This window comes from Chionomys nivalis, chromosome 18, assembly GCF_950005125.1.
Source record: "Chionomys nivalis chromosome 18, mChiNiv1.1, whole genome shotgun sequence".
Classification (NCBI taxonomy): Eukaryota; Metazoa; Chordata; class Mammalia; order Rodentia; family Cricetidae; genus Chionomys; species Chionomys nivalis.
The window spans coordinates 50,511,186-50,534,393 of record NC_080103.1 but is presented as its reverse complement, the minus strand read 5'-3'; the positions used below and the strand labels follow the sequence as shown (position 1 = coordinate 50,534,393).

Genomic DNA, 23,208 nt, shown 5'->3' with positions numbered 1-23,208 from the left:
TAATCAATAAGCCTTTTGTAGGAGGAGGCGCTTGTTCGTCCTGGCTGCCCAGAACCAAAATAACCACACAGAAACTGTATTAATTAAGTCACTGCTTGGCCCATTAGCTCTAGCTTCTTATTGGCTAACTGTTTTTTTTTAATTAATTTTATTTTATTTATTTTTTTTATTGAAAAAAAATTTTCTGCCTCCTCCCCGCCTCCCATTTCCCTCCCCCTCCTCCCACCCCTCCACCCCTCCCCCCACTCCTCTTCTCCTCCCTCTCCAGTCCCAAGAGCAGTCAGGGTTCCCTGCCCTGTGGAAAGTCCAAGGTCCTCCCCCTCCATCCAGGTCTAGGAAGGTGAACATCCAAACTGTCTAGGCTCTAGGCTCCCACAAAGCCAGAACATGAAGTAGGATCAAAACCCCGTGCCATTTGTCCTTGGCTCCTCATCAGCCCTCATTGTCCGCCATGTTCAGAGAGTCCGGTTTTATCCCATGCTTTTTCAGTCACAATCCAGCTGGCCTTGGTGAGCTCCCAATAGATCAGCCCCACTGTCTCAGTGGGTGGGTGCACCCCTCACGGTCCTGACTTCCTTGCTCATGTTCTCCCTCCTTCTGCTCCTCATTAGGACCTTGGGAGCTCAGTCCGGTGCTCCAGTGTGGGTCTCTGTCTCTATCTCCATCCATCGCTAGATGAAGGTTCTATGGTGATATGCAAGATATTCATCAGTATGGTTATAGGATAGGGTCATTTCAGGTTCCCTATTACATATTAGTTTAACCCATCTCCATTAATCTGTATATCACCATGGGGGTTGTGGCCTACCAGCAAAATTTCAGCACCTCTGTCTCCAGCGGTGGATCTATGGTGCCTTGTCTCCGCCTTCCTTCTCCCAGTATTCAGTCCAGTTTTCCCCGCCTACCTAAGTTCTGCCCTATCAACAGGCCAAGGCAGTTTTTTTATTCATTAATAGTAATCCCAGCACACAGAGGAGACTCCCACATCAGCCTTTGTCTCATATATCTTCTTGATCTTTAGTAAGTCTTCCTGTTCAAAACAGTGGCCGAAGATAGGAGCCCGTAAACCTCCATTCTCCTGATTTAAAAAGAAAAAAAAAAAGAAAAGAAAAACCCAAATCTAAATTACCAATCCTTAGTTTATTCTTCCAGTTTATTTCTAAAAATAATTCTAAAATATTTAAACCTTGTGTATGCTTGTGATTTGCATGTATGTGTACACGTGCCTGCAAGTGTCCTCCCAGGTGTGTGCACAGTGCAGACACCAGAAGAGGAGGTCAGGAATTTTGTTCTATTATTCTTTACCTTATTCTCTTGAGGCTCCTCTTGTTAACCCTTTCCAACCTCAGCACTGGGGTTACTGGCTCCCATAGCCACAATGGATAGCTCAGCTCTTCATGTCTGTAGAGCAAGAGCTCTTACCCACTGAGCCATCTCTCCAGTTTCTAAAGTATTTAAACTTCTAATAGAATATAAGTATTAATGCTTGTGTGTGTGTGCCTGTCTGTCTGTATGCATGTGCCACTTGCTAATCCTAAAGTACATATATTCTCATACTTTTAATTCCAATATATTTTTGTCATATTACTTATGAGTCAGAAATGAGAAGAAATCCTGGGATCACATCAAAAATTCTATTGTCGGTTTTTTTCTTTTGCTAGTAATTAGTCTGTATTAACCAAACATTGTCATTGTTACAAAACCCATGAGAAAATCATCTCAAACAAGCAGACTTTTTACTGTAGCTTTCAGTTTCAGACTTTGGAGTTCATAGTCATTTGTCCCAGTTGTTTTTAGACTCAGAGTAAAGCAGACATAATGAAAGCACTTAGGAGAAAGACTTCTCACCTCCTGACAGCCAGAAAGCAAGGAAAGAAAAAGGACAGAATACAGGTAGTCCTTCAGCTATACTCTTCCAGTGTGCTCCTTCCCCCCTAAAGCCCCACCTCCTAGGGTTCCACCATTTCCCAGAAGCACTGCTGTCACCTTGGATAAACCTTCAGAAGGGTCCTGGGGGAGACTGACACTTCAGACCACATGATAACAAAAAACCTCTGACATGTTCTGTTTTGACTCATGTATGTTTCATGTTTCCTTTTTATAAATGTTTTCATTTTCATCAACTAGTTTTATAAACTAAAAAAATCTATTATGTGTGTATACTAGGAACTTATATAATATGCAAAATTTCACATATTAAAAATTGATATGTAAAAGAAGTAATTTCTTATAGAACCTAAAGGGAAATACATTTATATCTTATTGTGGGTAATCTGCATAATTCCTAAAAATAAAACAGTGGAACAGTTTGATACTTTCTAATTAAAATGTGCATAAATTGTAACATACTGCAGAAATCAGCCATGATTTGATCCCAACATACAAACTATTTAGGAGTAAGTTGTCAAAACCTTAAGTATGTTTTCACAAGTAAACATTATTTCTAATGACCATGTTATACTCTCTTGTTGGTCATGAAATCATATATGCTTAACTTGTCCTCATGTTCTTGATATTTAAGTCATTACCAATTTTTTATATGTCTTTTTTAGATTATAGTAAAAGAACATTTTTCCATAAAAGGCATAAGTTAATCACCCCCCTTCCATTTGACACAGACTGTCATGCTCACCAGCCTTATTGCCTTGTGGTAATCTTTTGAAAATTGAATGGCCTGATAGTCTCATAGTACTTACAGTATATGGTACACAAAAGTGCGGAAGAGAAGTCATTCCAGACCTCTGTGGCTCAGTAGTGGGTCAAAGAACTGGGTTTTCTGAGGGAAGTCCTGTGACATTTTAGTGGCAGGACAGTAGCAATGATGATCTTTGGAGACCCAAAAGATTCAGGTTCTTAGTGGGAGGGAGGTTTCTGTAGTTATTGATTGTTGTCAGCGTGTTCTTTGGGCCTTGAACCTTAGAAATGCATTAGCAGAGATGGTGTGAATATAAGTCTATTTATTATTTGAGTTAAAATTTGTTAGGTTGATAAAAGTGATATACAATTGAAAAAATTAGTGTTATTCAAAATACTGGATTGTAATGTGTACTTTGTTTATTGTATTTGCATTTCATATATTTTGTGATATTTTATTCAAGTGTGTGTCCAATGATGTCTTTTCTGTTTGTTTGTTTTCTTTTTGTTTGTTTTTTTTTAATTACTTAGTCACGTGAACTGGAAATTTCAGTTTATTGGCGTGATTGGCGATCTCTGTGTGCTGTAAAATTTCTGAGGTTAGAAGATTTTTTAGACAACCAGCGGCATGGCATGTGTCTCTATTTGGAACCACAGGGTACTTTGTTTGCAGAGGTAATAAATGTATTTTATTCAATGTGCATAACTACAGTAGAAATTGTATATGTTGGCAGTATGACAGAAGTGTCAAGAACATTATGTCAAAAGACAGATACCTTGAACTCTTGACTGCTCTGCTGCATATTAGGGGTGTGACTTGGAGAAAAATCATTTATCCTCTCTAGGTCCATGTTCTCATCTGGAAAAATGAAGGGGTTGGACTCAGTTATAGATCAGATTCTATTAAATTCTCAAAAGTTAGGAGCCTAGTAAATTTCATGAAACACAATCCTTAAAGTTTTCATGTTGACTTAAATTTTCTTTACCACAGGTTACTTTTTTTAATCCAGTTATTGAAAGAAGACCAAAACTCCAAAGACAAAAGAAAATTTTTTCAAAACAACAAGGTAATTACTAAGAATCGAATGCAGTATTTAATTTTTAGAAAATCCAACTGTCGTCTTAAAAGTAATTGTATTTTCTTTCTTTGTAAGTTGATTTCTAACATTTTTAAGTAGTACTTAAACATATTCTTAATAATAGCCTGTGTGATCTCAAATTATCTGTCTGACCTCAAAGTGATCCCCCTGCTTTTGTCCCTCCGTGCTTGGATTATAGGCATGCACCACCATGCCTGGCTTAGTCACTGAGTTCAGCGATAATCAACTTGTGATTGTCTTACCATTTACCACCCACTGCCTGCCCTGCTTTCTGAGCTTATTTGAAGCGAACTCAGGTATCACTGAGTCCTGTTGTTCATTATCATAAATGTCTTAAACTTTAGTCGCACCTAACTACTAGAATTAGGAAATAATCCAAATTTTTTTTATCTATTTTTAAAAATTATGTGTGTGATTTACAATAGTTTTAATAAAAAAACAAAATAGTTAAGTAGAGAACTAGTTTTTAAGTTACAAATTTTATTTGTTCTTCATAAATTATAAACTGATGAATATGGATTTTTAAATTTTTTATAGCTTTTGGTAATATATAAAGAAATTACTTATCCTACTTTCGTTATCCACTATATCTACAGGCAAAACATTTCTCAGAGCTCCTCAAATGAATATTAATATTGCCACTTGGGGAAGGCTAGTGAGACGAGCTATTCCCACAGTAAATCATTCTGGCACATTCAGCCCTCAGACGCCTGTGCCCGCAACAGTACCAGTGGTTGATGCACGCATCCCTGAACTTACTCCTCCAGCCAGGTATGTCTTAGAAGACTTAAGTATGTCTTACACAGCCATTACTGTGACATCATAATATGGATTACAGTGGTTGTATTTAGTCCCAGTCTTTTCCAAGTAGAATTGTGAAACTACTGCACTCCTTATTTAAAAGAAGTTAGTTTCCTTTTATTTTGCAGCTACTTAAAAATAAAGACCTTGATTGCTGTTTCGGTAAATTGCTTTGTCTTCTGTAAGTGATTCTACAGTAACCAAATTGGACTTTGATCTTGAACCTGAACCTCCTCCAGCCCCGCCACGTGCTTCTTCCCTTGGAGAGACAGATGAATCTTCCGAATTGAGAGTTTTGGATATACCTGCACAGGCAAGGCATTCTAATCCTTCCTTCTACAATTCCTTCTTCAGTAAAGTTATTATAGTGACTAAAGTGTATATTTCAATTAAAATTACCAGCATGAACTATGAGTTTGCATTTTGTTTTGGGGTTTTTTATTGTTTTGTTTGGGTTTTTTTTAATGAGTAAATTTTCTCAAGGAAATGAAATTGAGGGGATATAGCCACTTTCTTCCAATTGAACAGTTGTTCTTGACCTCTGTCTTCTCACAGGCCAAAAGGAATACAATGGGCTGCATAAATTAGAGGAAGATAATATCTTACTTTTTCATATTTTTGTTTGTTTTTCCATAGGAACCTAAGTAACCAAATCTGAATTTTTTTTCTCATGCCTTTGGAATTGTTTCTCCAACTTTATGGTTATCAAATAATTTTTTTACTGTAAGTTCCTCTAGTTTATTGAGCACTTAATATTTTGCAGGGTTCAGAAACTGTTTTCGATATTGAGAATGACAGAAATAACATGCGTCCAAAATCCTGTTCTGAATATGAGCTTGACATTCCTGACTCAGGTCGAAGCTGTTGGAGTGTTCGAGAGCTTGAGGAAAATAGGTGAGGAGCAAGCAGATGAAATGTGTTACTACTGTCTTCTTGGTTCTGTAGTTGCCTTATTTTAATTATTACTGTTTTAGATCTCAACAAAGGTTTCAGTTCAATCTACAAGACTTCAGGTGCTGTGCTGTCTTGGGGAGAGGACATTTTGGAAAGGTAATCTATCAGCTCTTTAAGAATACTTACAAAAGCAGTAATTCAAAAGGATATGAACTGTTTTAATCTTATTTCAGGTGCTGTTGGCTGAATATAAACACACAAATGAAATGTTTGCTATAAAAGCCTTAAAAAAAGGAGACATTGTGGCTCGAGACGAAGTAGACAGGTCAGTTTTTTAAAATGAAAGTTTTTCTTTGAGGCAAGAGATTGAGTGGATAGCATTAAATCTGAGGTCCCAGAAATATCTGATGAAGCTAAATATTTCTATATGGCAAATGGCAGACATTAATTAAATGCTGTTTTTCTTTCCAGTCACTTTACTCAGTGTTTGTGGATACCAAGTAAAGACAGTGGAATGTTTAAACTAATTCCATTACATTTTAATAAGTTGAGACGTTAATAAAGTTTTAGCATGGAACTGTTTCTCATTGTGATTTAGTAAAACTAGTCACATTTTAGCCTTTGAAGCAGATAAAATGTCACTTACTGATAACCCACAAGTAACTCAAATGGTTAATAACATCAATTTTTGAAATACATCTTTATGAATTGTCCCTTCTATGTGTTTGTAGGAAGAGGCCGCTTAGCCCCACACAGAAACTGTATTAATTAAATCACTGCTTGGCACATTAGCTCGAGCTTATTTTTGGCTAACTCTTACATATTAATTCAACCCATTTCTATTAATCTATGTATCGCAATGTAGCTGTGGCTTACCAGCTAAAGTTCTGGCGTCTGTCTCCTGCAAAGCTACATGGCTTCTCTCTGACTATGCCTCCTTTCTCCCAGCATTCGGTTTAGTTTTCCCCACCGAGCTCTGTTCCCCTATAGCCCTGCTATAGGTCCAAAACAGTTCCTTTATTAACCAGTGATATTTACAGCATAGGAATCCCACATCATGTGTTTTTTAAAATTATACTCTTTATGTATGTACACATTCAGTGGCATACAGCATACATGTTGAGATAATTTTTTTTTTTGCCTGTATGTATGTCTGTGTACCATATGCATACAATACTTATTGAGGCCAGAGTAGTACACGGTATTGAATCCCTTGGGCTTTGAGTTACAGTTAGTTGTGAGCTGTCATGTGGATAGCAAAAGTTGCACCTGAGTCCTTTAGAAAAAAACCAGTGCTCTTAACCACTGAGCCATTTTTTCAGTTACTTCTTTGTGTTCTTTTAAATCATATTTTCAGTATAGTACCTTACCTTTCAAAGAATTTAATAATGATAAATGCCAAGGATACATCTTTATATGGTTATAAAATGCATGGACTTTAAGGAATATATTTTAATATGATTAGAATTCAAGAATATATTTTAATATGATTCATATACACACATGTGGAATTATTTTATAAAATGATACATTTATCAGAAAAGCTTTTATATGATATTTAGTAGTGTTTTTCTTATGCCACTAAGAATCTTAATAGAGAATAGTCCTGCAGATACTGAACAGATAGCCCATCTGTGAAGACCATTTGCTATTTTTCTAGAGGACAAGGTTTGGTTGCCAACTCCCACATATATAGATAGTTTTGGTTTTTTGTTTTGCTTTAATTCCGTGTTTTCATGACTAGAGATTGAATTCGGGGCCTTGTGCATGATAGGTAAGGACACTACCGTTGAACTACATAACCTAGCCCTCTGCTTGTTTTTGAAACATGTAGCTCAAACAGGTTTTGAATTTGTGGTCCTCTTGCCACTGCCTCTCAAGATATCTGAGATTACAAGCCTGTTTACCAGACCTGGCCATGCACGTTTATTTGTATATGACATATATGTATATGTGTATTTAACTATATTTGCTTTCCTCATTAAATTGATACCTATAATGTTTTTTGTTTCTTCATATGAGTAGTTCTTAGAATTAAAATAGGTTTCTGGTCATAGGGACACACTTTTAATCTCAGCAGTCAGGAGACTGAGGTAGAAAGATTGCTGTGATTTAGGGCCAGCCTGGGCTATGTACTGAGATTCTGACTCATATCCCTCCAAAAAATTTAGAATTTGAACCATTGTTTACAAATTGACATTTAAAATCAATTGGAATTTGCCTATTTGAGTTTTGCCTCTTTCCCTCTCTTTTTCTCATTTTTATCAAATCATATCAAATCAGATGCCTCTCTGATAGCCAAACTACCAACAAATGGAATTTTCTGGACCTTATATAGTAGCTAACCATTTTAGATGCTTAGAACTGTATTTATGTTACAAAACAGATAAGTGAAGCTAATCTTTTTTATCCATTTGTACTTGAAATATCAAGTTTCAAATATTTTTATTCCAGGTTTGTAATGTTGGTAATGTTGAACCCAACTCAGGCATGGTGGCACTGAGTATAATCCCAGCACTCAGGTGTCTTATGCAGATGGACTCTCAAAGTTTGGGGCCACCCTCCCTCATGTTGAGAGTTCTGGCTACTCAGAGCTACAGAGTGAGACTGTACCTTGAATTCATTTGTTTTCTAAAATAATAATAAAAAAAAACTAGTTCAGATTGAGCATCTATAATCTAAAAATCTGAAACTTGAAATGCACAAATTCTCAATGTTTTGACTAAAGATGTGATACTAAAATCTATCATTGATTATTCACAAATGTTTCATATACAATTATTTAAAATGTTGTAAAATTACTTTTAGATTTTGAATATAAGGTACATATGAAACAAATGAATTTCATGTTTAGACCTGGGTCACGTTGTTTTGCTCTATCTTATTACTGTGATGAGAAACAGTTCTGTCCTTAAACACTTCAGATAAGGTATCTATAACCTTGACTACTCTCTTATCCTGGTTGCTCATAGATGTTTTTGCTACGTTGTTATTACTTTGAATCAGATCTTTTTAGAAAGGTGCTTTCTAATTAAGGCAATTAGAATAGTCCTAATATTATCATAAAGAAAAAGTTGTAGATCAGAGACTAGAGCCAAAGCCAGACCCAAAGACATTACCTCTGGTGAAATGGAGCTTAGCCTTGGATAAAAACTGAGAAATGACTGAAATAGTTTTAAACTTTTCTAGTTTTGGGTAATTTAGATGGAGTTTCTTTGTGTCTCAGCAGCCACTTGCCAAATAATTATAATTCTTGGCTGATAGCTCAGACTTATTATTAACTAGTCCTTAGAACTTAAATTAACCTATTTGTATTAATCTATGTACTACCCTGAGACTCATAGCTTTAACCTCTCTTGCAAGACCTGCTTCCTTTCCATCTGGCTGGCAACTCCTCTGACTCTGCCCTTCTTCCCAGAATTATCCTAGCCTGTTTCTCTCACCCAACCTCTTCTGCCAGCTACAGGCCATTCAGCTCTTTGATAACCAATGAGAGTAATACATACTGACAGTGTACAAAGTTTGTTCCATATCAGGGTAACATGGAAACAGATCTCAAATATGAACACCAAAAAGGAAAATGTTTCACGAATGGTAAAGCTCACTCTTGAAGAAACTCTGGGAAGGTAGTTTTTTTTTTTTTTTTTAAAAAAAAAAACAATTTAAAATATATCTTTTTGTGAGTTGGGGTTTGAGGTTGATTGTTGGTTGGTTTGTTGTGTGGGTGGTTAGTTGGTTGGTTGGTTTATTTGAGTCAGGTCTCTCTGCATAGGCCTGGCTGTCCTGGATCAACTGGCTATGTAGACCAGGCTGTCCTAAAGCTCACAGGAATCTAGCACCCTCTGAGTCTTGAGTGCTGTGATTGAAGACAAGTGCCACCATGCCTGACTACTGTATCAGTTTTAAAAAGATCCAAAAAGAAATAATAGTGTTACCTATCTCTAACATCTGTGGTTTACCTCGACTTTTGGAATGCCACAGTATTACTTGAAACAACAAAGATCAAAGTCTAAGCATTTGAAAATATTTTAGGATAATGATGATCGTTATCATGTGTGGTTTGCCATGGAGGTCAAAGACACAGTGTAATTCTTATACTCCAACTTTATGAGTTACAGACATTGAGCTCAAATAGCTAATTACACACTCAGGCGTCTCACTGGCCTTGACCCTCTTAATTTAAAGCATTAAAGCTTTAAGACATTTTTTATTTTTATTTTTTTTCAAAAGAAAACCAAAGACAATTTATTTGCATTTTGACTACATCTTAAAGCTCAGTCGGACAAACATTATATTTAATTGTGATTCCTTGTAGTTTATATTAAAATGAAAAGGGCATGTTAACATAATTTGGTTTGACATTCTCTAAACTTAAAATTTGAGTTCTTTCCTTGGCCTGGAATGTCTAAAAGGAATTTGAGATGAAATTATAATCCTCTATTCATTTATAGTTTACTCCTAGGGTACTTTTTTAATGGACCTCATTTTTTAATTCTAAGTTACAATATAAACAGAAATGAACCTTATTATTTCTTAATAAGGTTTATCTATTGATCGTTATTTTGTCTCAGTACTAAAAATTAATATGTTAATTCAAGCTCCACTTAAATAACATTTTATTACTAATATTTGACATCAATTTGTCAAGTGTTAATATTTTTTTTTTTTTTTTTTTTTTTTTTTTTTTTTTGGTTTTTCGAGACAGGGTTTCTCTGTGGTTTTGGAGCCTGTCCTGGAACTAGCTCTTGTAGACCAGGCTGGTCTCAAACTCTCAGAGATCTGCCTGCCTCTGCCTCCCGAGTGCTGGGATTAAAGGCATGCGCCACCACCGCCCGGCTAAGTGCTAATACTTAATATCAGTAATACTTGACATAATTTTCTTTGAATTTCACTAAATATTTTCAGAAGGAAGAATTCTTTTGCTTTTGCTGTTTAGCAACATAATTCCATATTCAGAGAGTTTTGCCATATTCCTTTCAAGAATTTGTCTTGTTCTTATGGGGATTGCTACAGGTATTTGTATAGTTTCTCAGAAAATCGTGTTGTCCTCAAAGAATTCCCTTTTGAAACATGTAGAATTCTCTTAGCTTTCTAGTCAGTCTTCTAGATTAAATTTCTATCAGCCTATTTGTATCTTTCAGCATCATATTTTATATGATAAAAATTTGAATATTCAAGCTAATGAATTATAAATGCTGTCCTTGGAATTACCATGTTCACAAACTTTATTTACTTTTTGGGTCTCTCTATGTAAATTAACTATAATTACAAGCTTCATTTGTGCCAGGCTGATATTATCCTGTAAGTTATATAATCTTTATATCTGCTACTCATTAATATATTTTCAATTACCATTATATATCAAGTAGAACTTTTCTCATAGTATTGCAAAATACATTTTTATGATTTTTAAATTCATAAAAGTTAGAAATTTTATTTCAAGTTTTGGTAATGTTTTTCTCTTACAGCCTGATGTGTGAAAAAAGAATTTTTGAGACTGTGAATAGCGTCAGGCACCCCTTTCTGGTGAACCTTTTTGCATGTTTCCAAACAAAAGAGCATGTTTGCTTTGTGATGGAGTATGCTGCAGGTGGGGACCTGATGATGCACATCCATACTGATGTCTTCTCTGAACCCAGAGCTGTGTGAGTATACGTTAGACATATGCCTCTCTCTCCGTGACTCATGGCTTTCTGGGACTAAAAAGAGCTGTGACTTTTACATCCTTGCTTTTTCCCTAATGAGTATAGACCCTATAAGAAATAGTAGAATTTCTTACATTTTGCAGAATACTTTTTGTGTTTATATACTCTGTTGTCCATGGTGAAGATTTCATGAGTTACCATTATTTCATACTTGATCATTTAGATTCAATTTAGGTTATATTTAGATCATTTTTATTTTAGTTATTAGTTTTATCCCTACAGAATGACATCCTGGAGTCCTAAGTTTAAAGATAAATTATACTCAAAATATAATATAATATAATATAATATAATATAATATATACGTGTATATATATAGGAATGTTGGTATCTCATATTTAAAACATTTATATTTATGTTTTAAAGGGTAAATCTATGTTTATAACATTTCTCAAACAATGCTTTAAAAAAAATTGGTATAGGTTGATTGCCATTACACAAAAAGCCAGAAGTGTTTTAAACTTTTGTTTCTTCGTTGTTTGAATGTTTGCCTAGTATTCCAGAATTTAATCACAACATTCTCCAAGTTCTGTACCTTCCCCCCCTATACCAGATAAGGACTCTCCATATTACACAAACTAACCTAAAATTTGGTATGTATTCTAGTCTGGCCTCAAAACTCGTAGCCATCCTCTGTCATCTCCCAAGTTTTATGATTGTCGGTATGTACTGCCATACCCAGCCCTGAGACTATCTGAATGAGAGGCCGTGCTTTTGCATTGGTTACGGTCTCATGATGATGTGTTGGGCACAGGAATTAATTCTGATGCATAGTAAAGTAGTTTAAAATTAGGCTGAGTAGTAAAAAGTTACTAAGAATCAATTTTCCAAATGTTTAAAACTTAAATTTTTTTCTTATTTTATGTGTGGGAGTCTGTATGTATTTCTGTGTACTACATGTGTGCAGTGCCCATAGAAGGCAGAAGATGGAATAGGAGTCCTCTAGGTACATTAAAAATTTTAAGGTGGTAGTGCAAAGTAGAACCTCCATTCATTATGTGGTGCCAGGAGGATCCTGAATTTAGGTCAACCTGTCCTACATAGTTAGTACCTTGGTCCACAAAAAAAAACAAAAAAAAAAAAGCATAAAAATATATTAGGCAGATATTTACTATACATGGGAATTTGTTTTGTTAGTTTGGTTTTGATTTTAAAGAAATATAAAAAGTGGTAATTATTTCCTTCTATTATTAACAGAGGAACAGATTCTATACCTGCTGAATAGTATGATACATGGAAGAGAGCCTGGCACATAAGGCAGTGTGGGCCTGTGCCACCTTAGACTGTGAGATCAAAGTGCTCTAATGTTTCTAGCTGTGCTGTTTTTCAGTTGTGTGGCTCTAAACAAAGGAATTCCTCTGTCTGAACTTCATGCTCTGTGTTTGTAAAATAGAGACTTTAAGAAAAGCTACTAATAAAATACCTGACTATACCAGACTTAGTGTTTTCCTATTTGTTTTGTAAATTGAGTATAATCAGTGCAATCTGTTTTAAAAGCAGAAAAGGAGACACTTTTAAATTGCTGCAATATTGTTTTGCTAACAATGTTTGCTTTAAAAAGATCTTGAAAAAACTATTTTGATTAGTGTATCAAGTTTAACAAATCGCACACAGATACCTGTTACATAAGATTTAGTAGACAATTAAATATATTCTTGTAAGTAGTTGTATTTTTAAAATTCTTCTAAATTACAATCCCATTCTTAAGAAAATGAGTAAACCTTAAATCTGAGTGTAATACCTATATGTAATAATAATGTATTCACTTCACTTAAAAGAATATAATTATCTCTGTGGATGGCAGTTGAGTTGCAGTGATAGGAATAGATTGCTGAGTAGAAAATTATACTTTTGCAAAAGGGTAGGTAATAATGCATATTTTATAGAGAAAAATAATTGTATTTTATATAATTAAGAACATAGTTTTCCTAGATATCTCTAGATCTGCATTTGTAATTCATTCATTTGTTTATTCTCACCCTCACTCAGCAAATCTTCTGTGAGTCAGGATTGTGCTATGCCTTAAGAATCAATATTTCAACTGTTTTTCTTGGAACCCAAGGCCATGTGTCCATGCTAGGCTCTCTTTCCTGCCCCACAATCCTAAGTTCCTATGTCCAAAGCCAAACATTTTTTCCAGCAATACTTTATTTTTTTGTTATCTGTTCATTTCTATTCTTTACTATTTCCTTATCTTGGATAATTGTTGAGTTCTTTGCAAGCACTCTTCTGGAAGTCCTCATCATCTTTCTTCTGTTCTATTGTAAAACCTTGTTTGTTTGTTTTCTCTCTTCACTGCATAATTCTATTCCAGTACTTACAATGTCCCTAATATAAAATGTGCTTCCTCATTAAGGGAAGAAATTCCTGATAAGAGGTAATTTTCATATCTGTTGCTTGGCATTCATGATTCTACTTGGGTCCTTTCAGCTTGATCTCCTGCTATGCTCCCCATGGACTCCAATCCTGTGCTTTATCCACAACTGTAATGAGTATTTTTCTCTCCTGCTGGCCAGACTCCCAAATAATGACAATGAGACTTATTACTTATGAAAGCTCGGCCTATAGCTTAGTCTTATAACCTGCTCTTATAATGTAAATTAACCCATTTATATTAATCTACATTCTTTTATGAGGCTTTACCTCTCTTTCGCCTTGTATCTCCTGTTTTCTTTTTGTCTGCCCACATCTGCTCACCTAGATTCATCTCCTACTCTTTTTTTTTCTCTCTGGAAGTCCCACCTATACCCCCTGCCTAGTGATTGGACATTGAGCATTTTATTACACCAATCACAGCAAATACACCTTCACACAATGTACAAATATCCACAACATACAGCAGATTCTTTACTAGTTGTCAAACTGGCAGTTTCCATTCCTCTGTTCTTTTTCTGTCTTAAGGGAATGGCTTGTATTTTCTAACAAAACTTTTGCTTTGGCACACTGTTCTTCCATACTTATAGCACATTGCAATTCCTCCCTACAGAGCCAAACCTAAAGTCCTCTCTGAGGACCCTCAGTGACTGCTATGCAACTGAGAGCTGTCCATTGCTATAATTATATTCTCTCAGTTTTTAAATTCATTTTGAATAACACAATATATTGTATGTGATAAGAATAAATAAATATATTTGAGTAACTACAAAGTGTCCATTGAACTATAAAAGGGTTCAAGAGCAATGAAATTTATTAAACATTTGATTTAATTTTTCTAACAGATTTTATGCAGCATGTGTAGTTCTCGGGTTACAATATTTACATGAGCACAAAATCGTTTATAGGTAAGTACATTTTCCTTGTTTCTAATAGCTTACTTCCATGTGAATTGGAATTCAGGATAATTAACAAGGATATTTTGTGCTTAACAATTTTTTAGTTTTCTTTTTGTTAATTAGCCTGAATTCCAATTCACACGTGAGTCCTACCCCAACTTGGAAAACTAGCTCACTGGCGTGAGAATTGTGTGATGGACTTCTTGGTTGTTGGTCCTCTGCTTATTTCCTAATTAAAATAGTGAGAGAGTGAGTTGACCTATGGTGACACAGTTCACCAGTAGCTTTTATCTAGCGATTATATTTAGCCATCTACTACAGAGAGAGTAAAACAACTATGCCAGAGTGTAAACTACCATGCCGTCCCTCATTAGGATGTCTTCAGTAGCATGGACTAAGAATAATGGTAGAGAGGTTATGATATGTGATGCCTTGGGTTTGATCTCCCACATACAAGAATGAATGAATAAGAAAATGTTGCCATCGTCTGAACTACAAAGGGTATTGGTGGTATAGCCCATTCATATTCTGGCACTGGCTCCTTGTCAAACTGCAGAACAGCTTGTGGCCAGCGTCTGATCCCTGGCTACATTGAGTAGTGCTGCTCTTAACTTCCCATTAATGTACTGTATGGCACTGGAAAGCAAGCTCACTATGGGAAAGCCAGTCAGAATTTGGAGTCTTAATGGTTTAGTCAAGCTTCTAACAATGTTTTTAAGGTTTCCTCATGATTCCGTTTACTTAATAAAGTATTTAAAACTAGCTTCATTTGTAATCACTTAGCCTTCTCTTTATGTTAAACTATATTCTTAAAAGTTAAATCCTTTTTTTTTTTTTTTTTTTCCCGAGACAGGGTTTTCTCTGTAGCTTTGGAACCTGTCCTGGAACTAGCTCTGTAGACCAGGCTGGCCTCGAACTCCCAGAGATCCGCCTGCCTCTGCCTCCTGAGTGCTGGTATTAAAGGCATGCGCCACCACCGCCCGGCTTTAAAAGTTAAATCTTATACTTTACTTACATTGTTAGCTTAAATTATTTCATAATGCATGTGAACAAAGTTCAAATTGTGACTAAGTCAGATTACCCTAAATAAAAATTTAAACTTCAATAAAAGGTATTTAAACTGATTCTGTATCTTAATATAAACAATTAAAAAGATAGAATGTTTATTTTGTAAATATATTCTCATGTATATAATAAGAAAAATTATGTAAAAGCTTTATTACTATACAAAAGGAAGAAAAATGAGAACATCCTATGCTATAACTTGGAAGAAACTGTTCCCAGAAGACAAAATTGGGCTCCTCTTGAAAATAAAAATGCTGTCTTGTGCTATGTGGTTTATTGACTTATTTTCATGTTTCCACCTTGAACAGAGATTTGAAGTTGGATAATTTGTTGCTAGATACAGAAGGCTTTGTGAAAATTGCTGACTTTGGTCTTTGCAAAGAAGGTAATTGGACTTTTTAAGTTCTACTCTATTAGATTACTATTCCTTTGTACTTCAGTAGTTTTCATTTGTGTAAGAAAAACATTTTTTATTTTAATTCATTCAATTAAAACATTTGGATTGCTCATATAACCCAGTAACCACATCAAGACTTTGGTCGGTAGATATAGATAGTTGGTATTTTCAGAAATTATTGTGAGACTCAGCTTCTCTGTATGGTTGATATTCTTGCCAGTATTTTAACATGGTGCTAAGCGCTGGTTTGTTGATTGGGACTGAGCCAAATGAAGTACATGCCAGATTCTTAGAACTATTAACATTTTAATGGAAAAATAGAATTATGTAAATATCTCAAGATTTTATATATATTTAGGGATTAAATAAAGCAGTTAAGCTGAGGCCATTCAAATGAAAGATCATGTGAGAAATTGTAATGATGATGGTTGTAAGCAGTAGATAATGCTAGGTTAGGTTTGACTCCTTATAAGATATTCACTCTTTATATACAATGTTATAACTAATGTTATATGCTTCCTCCTTCGTACACTAGTAGCTTTATTTTATTACTTAACTTTGTTTCCATTGTAAATAAACACAGTTTTTGGATATCTTAGAATTAGTGAATGTTTACTGAATCATGAGTTTGTTGGTTGAAACATTTGTGAAGTCTTGGTATGTTTGAGTTACAAACATGTATGTACAGCAATGTTAGTTTTCTTTCCTAAGCACACCTTCTAATTTTTATGCCATGTTTTTCTTTGCCAATAAATACTTGAATTTATCATCTCCAGGAATGGGGTATGGAGATAGAACAAGCACATTTTGTGGTACTCCTGAATTTCTTGCCCCAGAAGTATTGACAGAAACATCGTACACAAGGGCTGTAGATTGGTGGGGCCTTGGCGTACTTATATATGAAATGCTCGTTGGAGAGGTAAGCTACAGGAAATAGGTAGATGAAGACAGGGAGGATGATTGGAAGGAAAAAGTACATCATTTTTATTAAGACACTTCCATATGTCTCCTATATAACTAGAAAATCAGTTTTATGCTAATAATTGACTGTGTTTCTATAATATCTTTACTAGCCTAGTAGTTTAGATTTTTATATAGTGGGTGGACTGTATTATGTATGTTTTCAAATAGCCTCTTATATTTAAGTGTTTTAAGATGGCTATGTTTTGTGATTTTAATATAACTGAATTTCATAGGGAATAGAATAACGGGAGAGTAATAAAAATATACTCTACAGGCAGGTGTAGTGGTACATACTTGTCTTCCGAGCACTTGGGGGGTTGGACAGAGAGACAGGGAGATTATGAATTTGAGACCAATCTGGGCTACATAGTACAAACACCTTGTAATTGAATTAAAATGCAAAAAGAAAAAAATATTTGTCATCTATAAAAATAAAACAATAGCAGGGTTGGAGAGTTGGCTCAGCAGTTAAGAGTGCATATTACTGTTGCAGAGGAAGAACTCCAGTTTAATTCCCAACATCCTATTCTGAGCGCTCACAACCACCTGTGACTCCAGCTTCTGGGAATTGGACACCTTTGTACTCTAAAGTACCTGCACTCAAGTACATATCCCCACACAGACACACATACACATATTTAAAAATACTTATAAACCCCTTTTTAAAAAAATAAGCAGAATTGAAGCAGTTGACACTTTACTCATTTTCTTATTAACAATATTAATCTTTTTTATGTTTTATGGATTGCTAAGAACGATAATGGGAATGGAATTCAGAATGAGTATATTTTTTGTCAAGGCAGTTGAAACCTTTCTCAAGAGGGGTTTTTCTGTAGATACAAGTCAACTTGTTCGAAATGAATCATTATTCTGGAGTTTCACATTGCCAGCCACCTTCCTTGTATATCCAAGTCATGAATCATTTAGTGGCTGAATAAATGAACAGATGCCTTCTTATTTGTTAGATGGTTCTGAAGTTTTAGTCTGTGTGTTGTTTACTAACACTTAACCATAATGAACAGATTTGTCCAATAGATGACAGTCCTTTCAGTGTGTCAAACTGGAGCAGATTCTCTGGAAAAAGGAGAAAGAAATGGCTTATTAAAAGAGCTATGAACTTTATAAATGTTAGCTCTGTTCATTTTGCATCCATCAACATTTAATATATTCCAAACTAGTAGTATTACCGTTTTCAGATATGTAACACAAGTGGTTAATAACTTGTCACACAGCACTTGTGAGTTAGGATTGCACCTTTTTTGTCCTCTACATTTTCAGAACCTGTTTCTAAACCCTGTACTTCGTGCATTAGGATCAGGTATCAATTCCATCTGGTCATTTATTTTCCCAAGACCTGTGACCCAGATTAAATCTCCCTCCTCTGTTTAGAAAAGCGACTTTAGGTATTTGGAATGGAATTAAATTGTTTTAACCTCAGTATTCGCTATTGCAATAGTCTTTCTAACTAAGGTGATGGAAATACTGTTGTTGGTGACTGTGGCATACTTAAACTCTGTCACCTCTCTATGTTTCTGTTGCCATATTTTTAAATGTATCATTTAAGTAAGTCCAAGATTTATTTCTGAGCCAAAATTGTATTCTTTCTTATAATTTACTTTCAGGAAGCAGAGGCTTCTCTGAGTTTGAGGCTGTTCTGGTCTACATAGTGAGTCAGGACAGCCAGGGCTCCACAGTGAGACCTTGTTTTAAATTCCATCCTCCCAAAAATATTTTTATGTTAGAAATAACATGCGAAAATTAGTTGTATAAATCTTGCAGAATTAATATGCTATTGATTTTGCCTTCTTGTGTTCAAGTCACTGGTTAACAAAAAGTGAGGAGGTTCCTGCTTTCTGGTTTTGAAAGGGTTTCTAAATGGCTGAGTTTAAACACACCCAGAAGGCACTGATACTCCATTTTAGTTGCCTTTCAATTCCATTTATCTTTAGTGCCTCCACAGCAAGGTAATTAGGAAAGGAATTAAACTTAAAACCTATTTATTGGTCTGCATTATATTTTATAGCATTATTGAAGCTTCAGTTATAATGGTCTTTGGAGGTTTTTTTTTTTTTTTGGTTGTTTTTAACTGTTAAAGTGTGGTTTGGCTAAACTTTGTTCATTTGTTTGGGTTTTTTGTTTTTATTTTTGTGTTTATTTGTTTGCTTTTGTCCCATTGGGACATCCTCTCCATTTTTTGTGGGGAGGTTTGAAATAGGGTCTCCCAACTTCTTGAATGATAGGTATAAGCCAGCCTACGCAGCTCACAGTCAGAACTTCATAGAGTATTTGTTGTTTCTTTAAATGTGGTTTCATGTAGCCCAGAGATAGCACAAGCCACTTACATTCACTGTGTAGTGGGGGCTAGCCTTGAACTTCTTATCCTCCTGCTTCACCATTTCTGATTTTATGCAGTTCTGGGATTGAACCCAGGACTTCTTACATGTTAGGCAGGCATTCCAACTAAGCTTCAGGTCCTGCTCTCTCTCTCTCTCTCTCTCTCTCTCTCTCTCTCTCTCTCTCTCTCCCTCCCTCCCTCCCTCCCTCCCTCCCTCCCTCCCTCCCTCCCTCTCTCTCTCTCAGTATTTTGAGACAGGGTTTCTCTGTGTAACACATAGCAGCCCTAGCTTCCCTGAAACTAGCTCTTGTAGACTAGGGTGGCCTTGAACTCACACAGATCTGCTTGTCTCTGCTTCCCAAGTGCTGGGATCAAAGGCATGTGCCACCACCACCCAGCTTCATTTCATTTTCATTGCCTGAATTTTGGTTCTGCTTTGAATATATGGGTTTTTTAATATATGGGACTTCATCTTACTAAAAAATATTTCTTCCAGTCTCCCTTTCCTGGTGATGATGAAGAAGAGGTATTTGACAGTATTGTAAATGATGAAGTAAGGTATCCAAGGTTCTTATCTACAGAAGCCATTTCCATAATGAGAAGGGTAAGAAATCAGGATTAAGAATTCTTTTTTTTAATTAAGCTTAATCTTTTAAGTTGAAGAAATTTTCCCAGTTGAATTTTAGAAGTTGTTTTTAATTCATAGAAGACACATACTTTAGGCAAATCTTTAAAAAAAAAAAGAAAAAACTAAATCTCTGAAAAGTTGTGAGAGTCTCTGTCAGTGAACTATGTTCTGTTGCTTTCATCGTAATTTCCTTGTTTTGTTTGCTAGCTGTTGAGAAGAAATCCTGAGCGGCGCCTGGGAGCTGGTGAGAAAGATGCAGAAGATGTAAAGAAGCACCCATTTTTCCGGGTAAGTGCAGAAGTTCAAAGCTTTTTTATGGAACTTAAGTGATTAAAACAGGAAACTAAACTGGTTGCTTTATATTTTGTGACCCAGCTAACTGACTGGAGTGCTCTGATGGACAAAAAAGTGAAGCCGCCATTTGTACCTACCATCAGAGGACGGGAAGATGTTAGTAATTTTGATGATGAATTTACCTCAGAAGCACCTATTCTGACTCCACCTCGAGAGCCAAGGATACTTTCGGAAGAGGAACAGGAAATGTTCCGAGATTTTGACTACATTGCTGATTGGTGTTAAGTTACTGGACACTGTGAAACCATGCAAACTGACTAAAAAGAAGACCTCTTGAAAACAGCACCCTTCATTTGCCTTCTGTGCCACCAGGAGCTTCCAAGGTTTTTAACGCACATGAAGATGTGGTTAAAGTACTCTTTTAATACCTTCTCAATGTTTTTAACGTAAATCTGAACACTGGAAGCTGTTTCATGGAGTTTAGGCTGAGTGAACATTGGCCATGGAAATCCATTACAAATAAATACTTTCACATCGATACTCTATTTTTAAAAAGAAGAAGAACCACTCTTTAATAGTCCTCATCTTTGCCCTAGGCCTGCCTTAAGTGGAAGAAAGATTAATCACTTTACTGTGTTTTACAAAAGAAAAAATAGGGCTTTGGAAGCTATTACTGTTCACAAAGTGTGATTCTGTTTGAAAAAGGCAGTTTGTTTTTTAAGAAATCACTATAATATGGAAAATGTGGCAGTTTATACACCGTTGGTGGCTTGATTTAAAGGAAAAAACGAGAATGTATTAGTGTCTAGTTTTATAAATTTTCTATATTTATCAGGAGAACACTCTTTATTGCCTTAACTCCCCCAGTCATGCAGCAGAGCCTCATACATAGCTTTCCAACAGAGCTACCTGCCAAATGAGCTTTTCTTTAGTAAAAAATGCTGCAAAAATTAGGAACATCGGCATTTACTTAACATTAAGAGTGAGAACTTCTGATCAGCTGGAACCAAGATACTGTGCTAACTGTATGCATTCCCAAAGTCAAGACACCTGGAGGCTGTTCAGTCAGGTCTTCCAAAGTCAGTGCACCTGATTAACCCTTTATTGGTATGCATTCTACACTTTTATCAATGTAGTCATCTTGTTCTTGTGTCTGCTGTAGAAGGGAACTCTGTCATTGTTAAACCATAGAGATTATCATGGTATACATGCTGTGAACATGTATATGAACAGGTTGTAATGTATTCTGTGTTGTAGGCATATTATTTAATTTCACCACTTCCTCACTTTTGTACAGTGGCCAAGCAGACACCTCAAACCCCAGCATTTACAGTAAGTGCATTTGTACATTTTAGGCCACTGGATCCAGATTTTATATTGGCAGTTATTGAGGGCAAAAGCAATATATTATAACAGAATGTATAAATATTTTTGATAAAACAGTCTATATTTTATAAAAATTTATTATAACACTAAAGCTGTACCTCAAAAGTCTCACAAATAATTGATCAAATACTCTACATATCTTCAGAGGATCCGTTTGTGGCTTTTTATCTTTCTTATGGTATGCCTTTTTACAAATCATGACCTTCACTTGGCTGGAACTCTTTTAGGTGTTTTTGTTTGTTTTTACTTTTTCCTCCTAGCCTGTCACTTCATTGTTTTTCGTCAATTTGATATCATTGATGATCCTGTGCTTAGCATGTTAGGGCCATTATACCTCAGGAATAGCAAGTTGGTAACTAACCACACTTGAATTAACCACGCAATCATAGTAAGCTCATCTCTTAAAATTATCAAAATTTGAGTCTAATGAGGAACATAAAGCACACTGATACATGAAGAGTTGAGCTTAAAACAGCCTTGCTAAGATATGTTGGCATGTTTGTATTGTACTCTAAGAACAATTAAAATTGTTCAGAGATACTTTATATTACCTTCCAATTCATTATTATTTTAATCCCAAGATCCTTTGGAACAAAATTTTATAAGAAAAAGGAACAATATGTTGTTTTAAGTTGCTTTACCTTAATTAATTACCTTGAAAAATAACAATAGAAAAAATAGCCTAATTTTCTAGCTTTAATCTAAACAGTGTTAACAGAATATTAAAATCAAACACTTTTGAGGTACAGTCTGCATACCTTTGTTGGTTCTGAATTATGCATAGAAAGCAACGTTTTAAATGGGCTTGTTGCATTAAAAACTGACATAGAGTTATATTCACATTGTACAGAAATTTTTTAAATTGAAGTCAATCACTAAAAACTTTAGAGGTCAAGGCATAGTCACACAATTATGCTGAAAAAGCACTAATTTTTCTGTAGTTTAAATATATATATATATATTTAGCCAGATTTTAAATTTTAAGAGTGTAAATAGATTTTGCTTTTACTGTATGTGTATGTGACTGCTCAAGCACTTTGTAAGGAAACCGGATACTTTAAATGGTACCCTATGCATCCAAATGAATTGTGCCTTTTCATCATTCTAAGAAAAAAGGTGTTTTGCAGTCATAAATTACCACAAATGCACAAATTAAAGTTTAAAATAGATTAAAATTTGTAACTTTGGTTTTAAGTATTCATTCCTTTTAGAATTTTCCTTGTGTTAAAATAATATTGGCTCTACTATGTTCAAGATCTGGAGAAAATTATTTTTAGTTAGCTTACTGGTAAGTCATTTTTATTCTGGGAAAGGCATTTTATCAACTTCACTTGGAATAATGGAGAAAACTTATATTGTATTCTGTATTCAGCAGTTTCTTTCATCCACGCATAAAATGCCCACTGTCACTATGCACCGAGGCTAGGAAAGCTGAGTGGAGGAGAGAAACAAGAAAGTTCTCAAGACCAAAGAAACAGTGTGTACATGTTGAAATGTGCAATGTAAGCAGTGGCAGCATGCACACTTTTCTCATCAGAGGATAGCATTTTAATTTAGAGCTGACATTTGAGAAAATGGGCAGATTAGTAAAGCTGATTGCTAGCCATTTTGTAGTAATAACACTAACAAGGTACATTTTAGAAATGTACAATGATATGTAGTATTGTTGGGACATAATGAACATTGTTATTATGTGCTGGTCTGGTCAAACTGACTTCCAAGCTCAAATCTGAC

At 35.2% G+C, this 23,208-nt stretch overlaps 1 protein-coding gene across 2 annotated transcripts in view; it reads left to right on the top strand.

Moving 5' to 3' along the window:
- The window catches only part of Pkn2 (protein kinase N2), a 100,165-nt gene extending 77,507 nt beyond the window's left edge, over positions 1–22,658 (top strand). Inside the window, exons 9-22 of one of the 2 annotated variants that reach the window (XM_057793182.1) lie at positions 3,166–3,309; positions 3,626–3,701; positions 4,331–4,505; positions 4,722–4,848; positions 5,299–5,429; positions 5,510–5,585; positions 5,663–5,754; positions 10,898–11,074; positions 14,353–14,415; positions 15,780–15,856; positions 16,645–16,787; positions 19,663–19,770; positions 20,002–20,082; positions 20,170–22,658. In XM_057793182.1, coding sequence (XP_057649165.1) covers positions 3,166–3,309; positions 3,626–3,701; positions 4,331–4,505; positions 4,722–4,848; positions 5,299–5,429; positions 5,510–5,585; positions 5,663–5,754; positions 10,898–11,074; positions 14,353–14,415; positions 15,780–15,856; positions 16,645–16,787; positions 19,663–19,770; positions 20,002–20,082; positions 20,170–20,373 — 1,674 coding nt within the window. In that variant the 3' untranslated portion in view covers positions 20,374–22,658. The remainder of the gene's footprint in view (positions 1–3,165; positions 3,310–3,625; positions 3,702–4,330; positions 4,506–4,721; positions 4,849–5,298; positions 5,430–5,509; positions 5,586–5,662; positions 5,755–10,897; positions 11,075–14,352; positions 14,416–15,779; positions 15,857–16,644; positions 16,788–19,662; positions 19,771–20,001; positions 20,083–20,169) is intronic. The other variant, XM_057793183.1, reaches the window with a different exon arrangement.
- Positions 22,659–23,208: the final 550 nt, after the last annotated feature.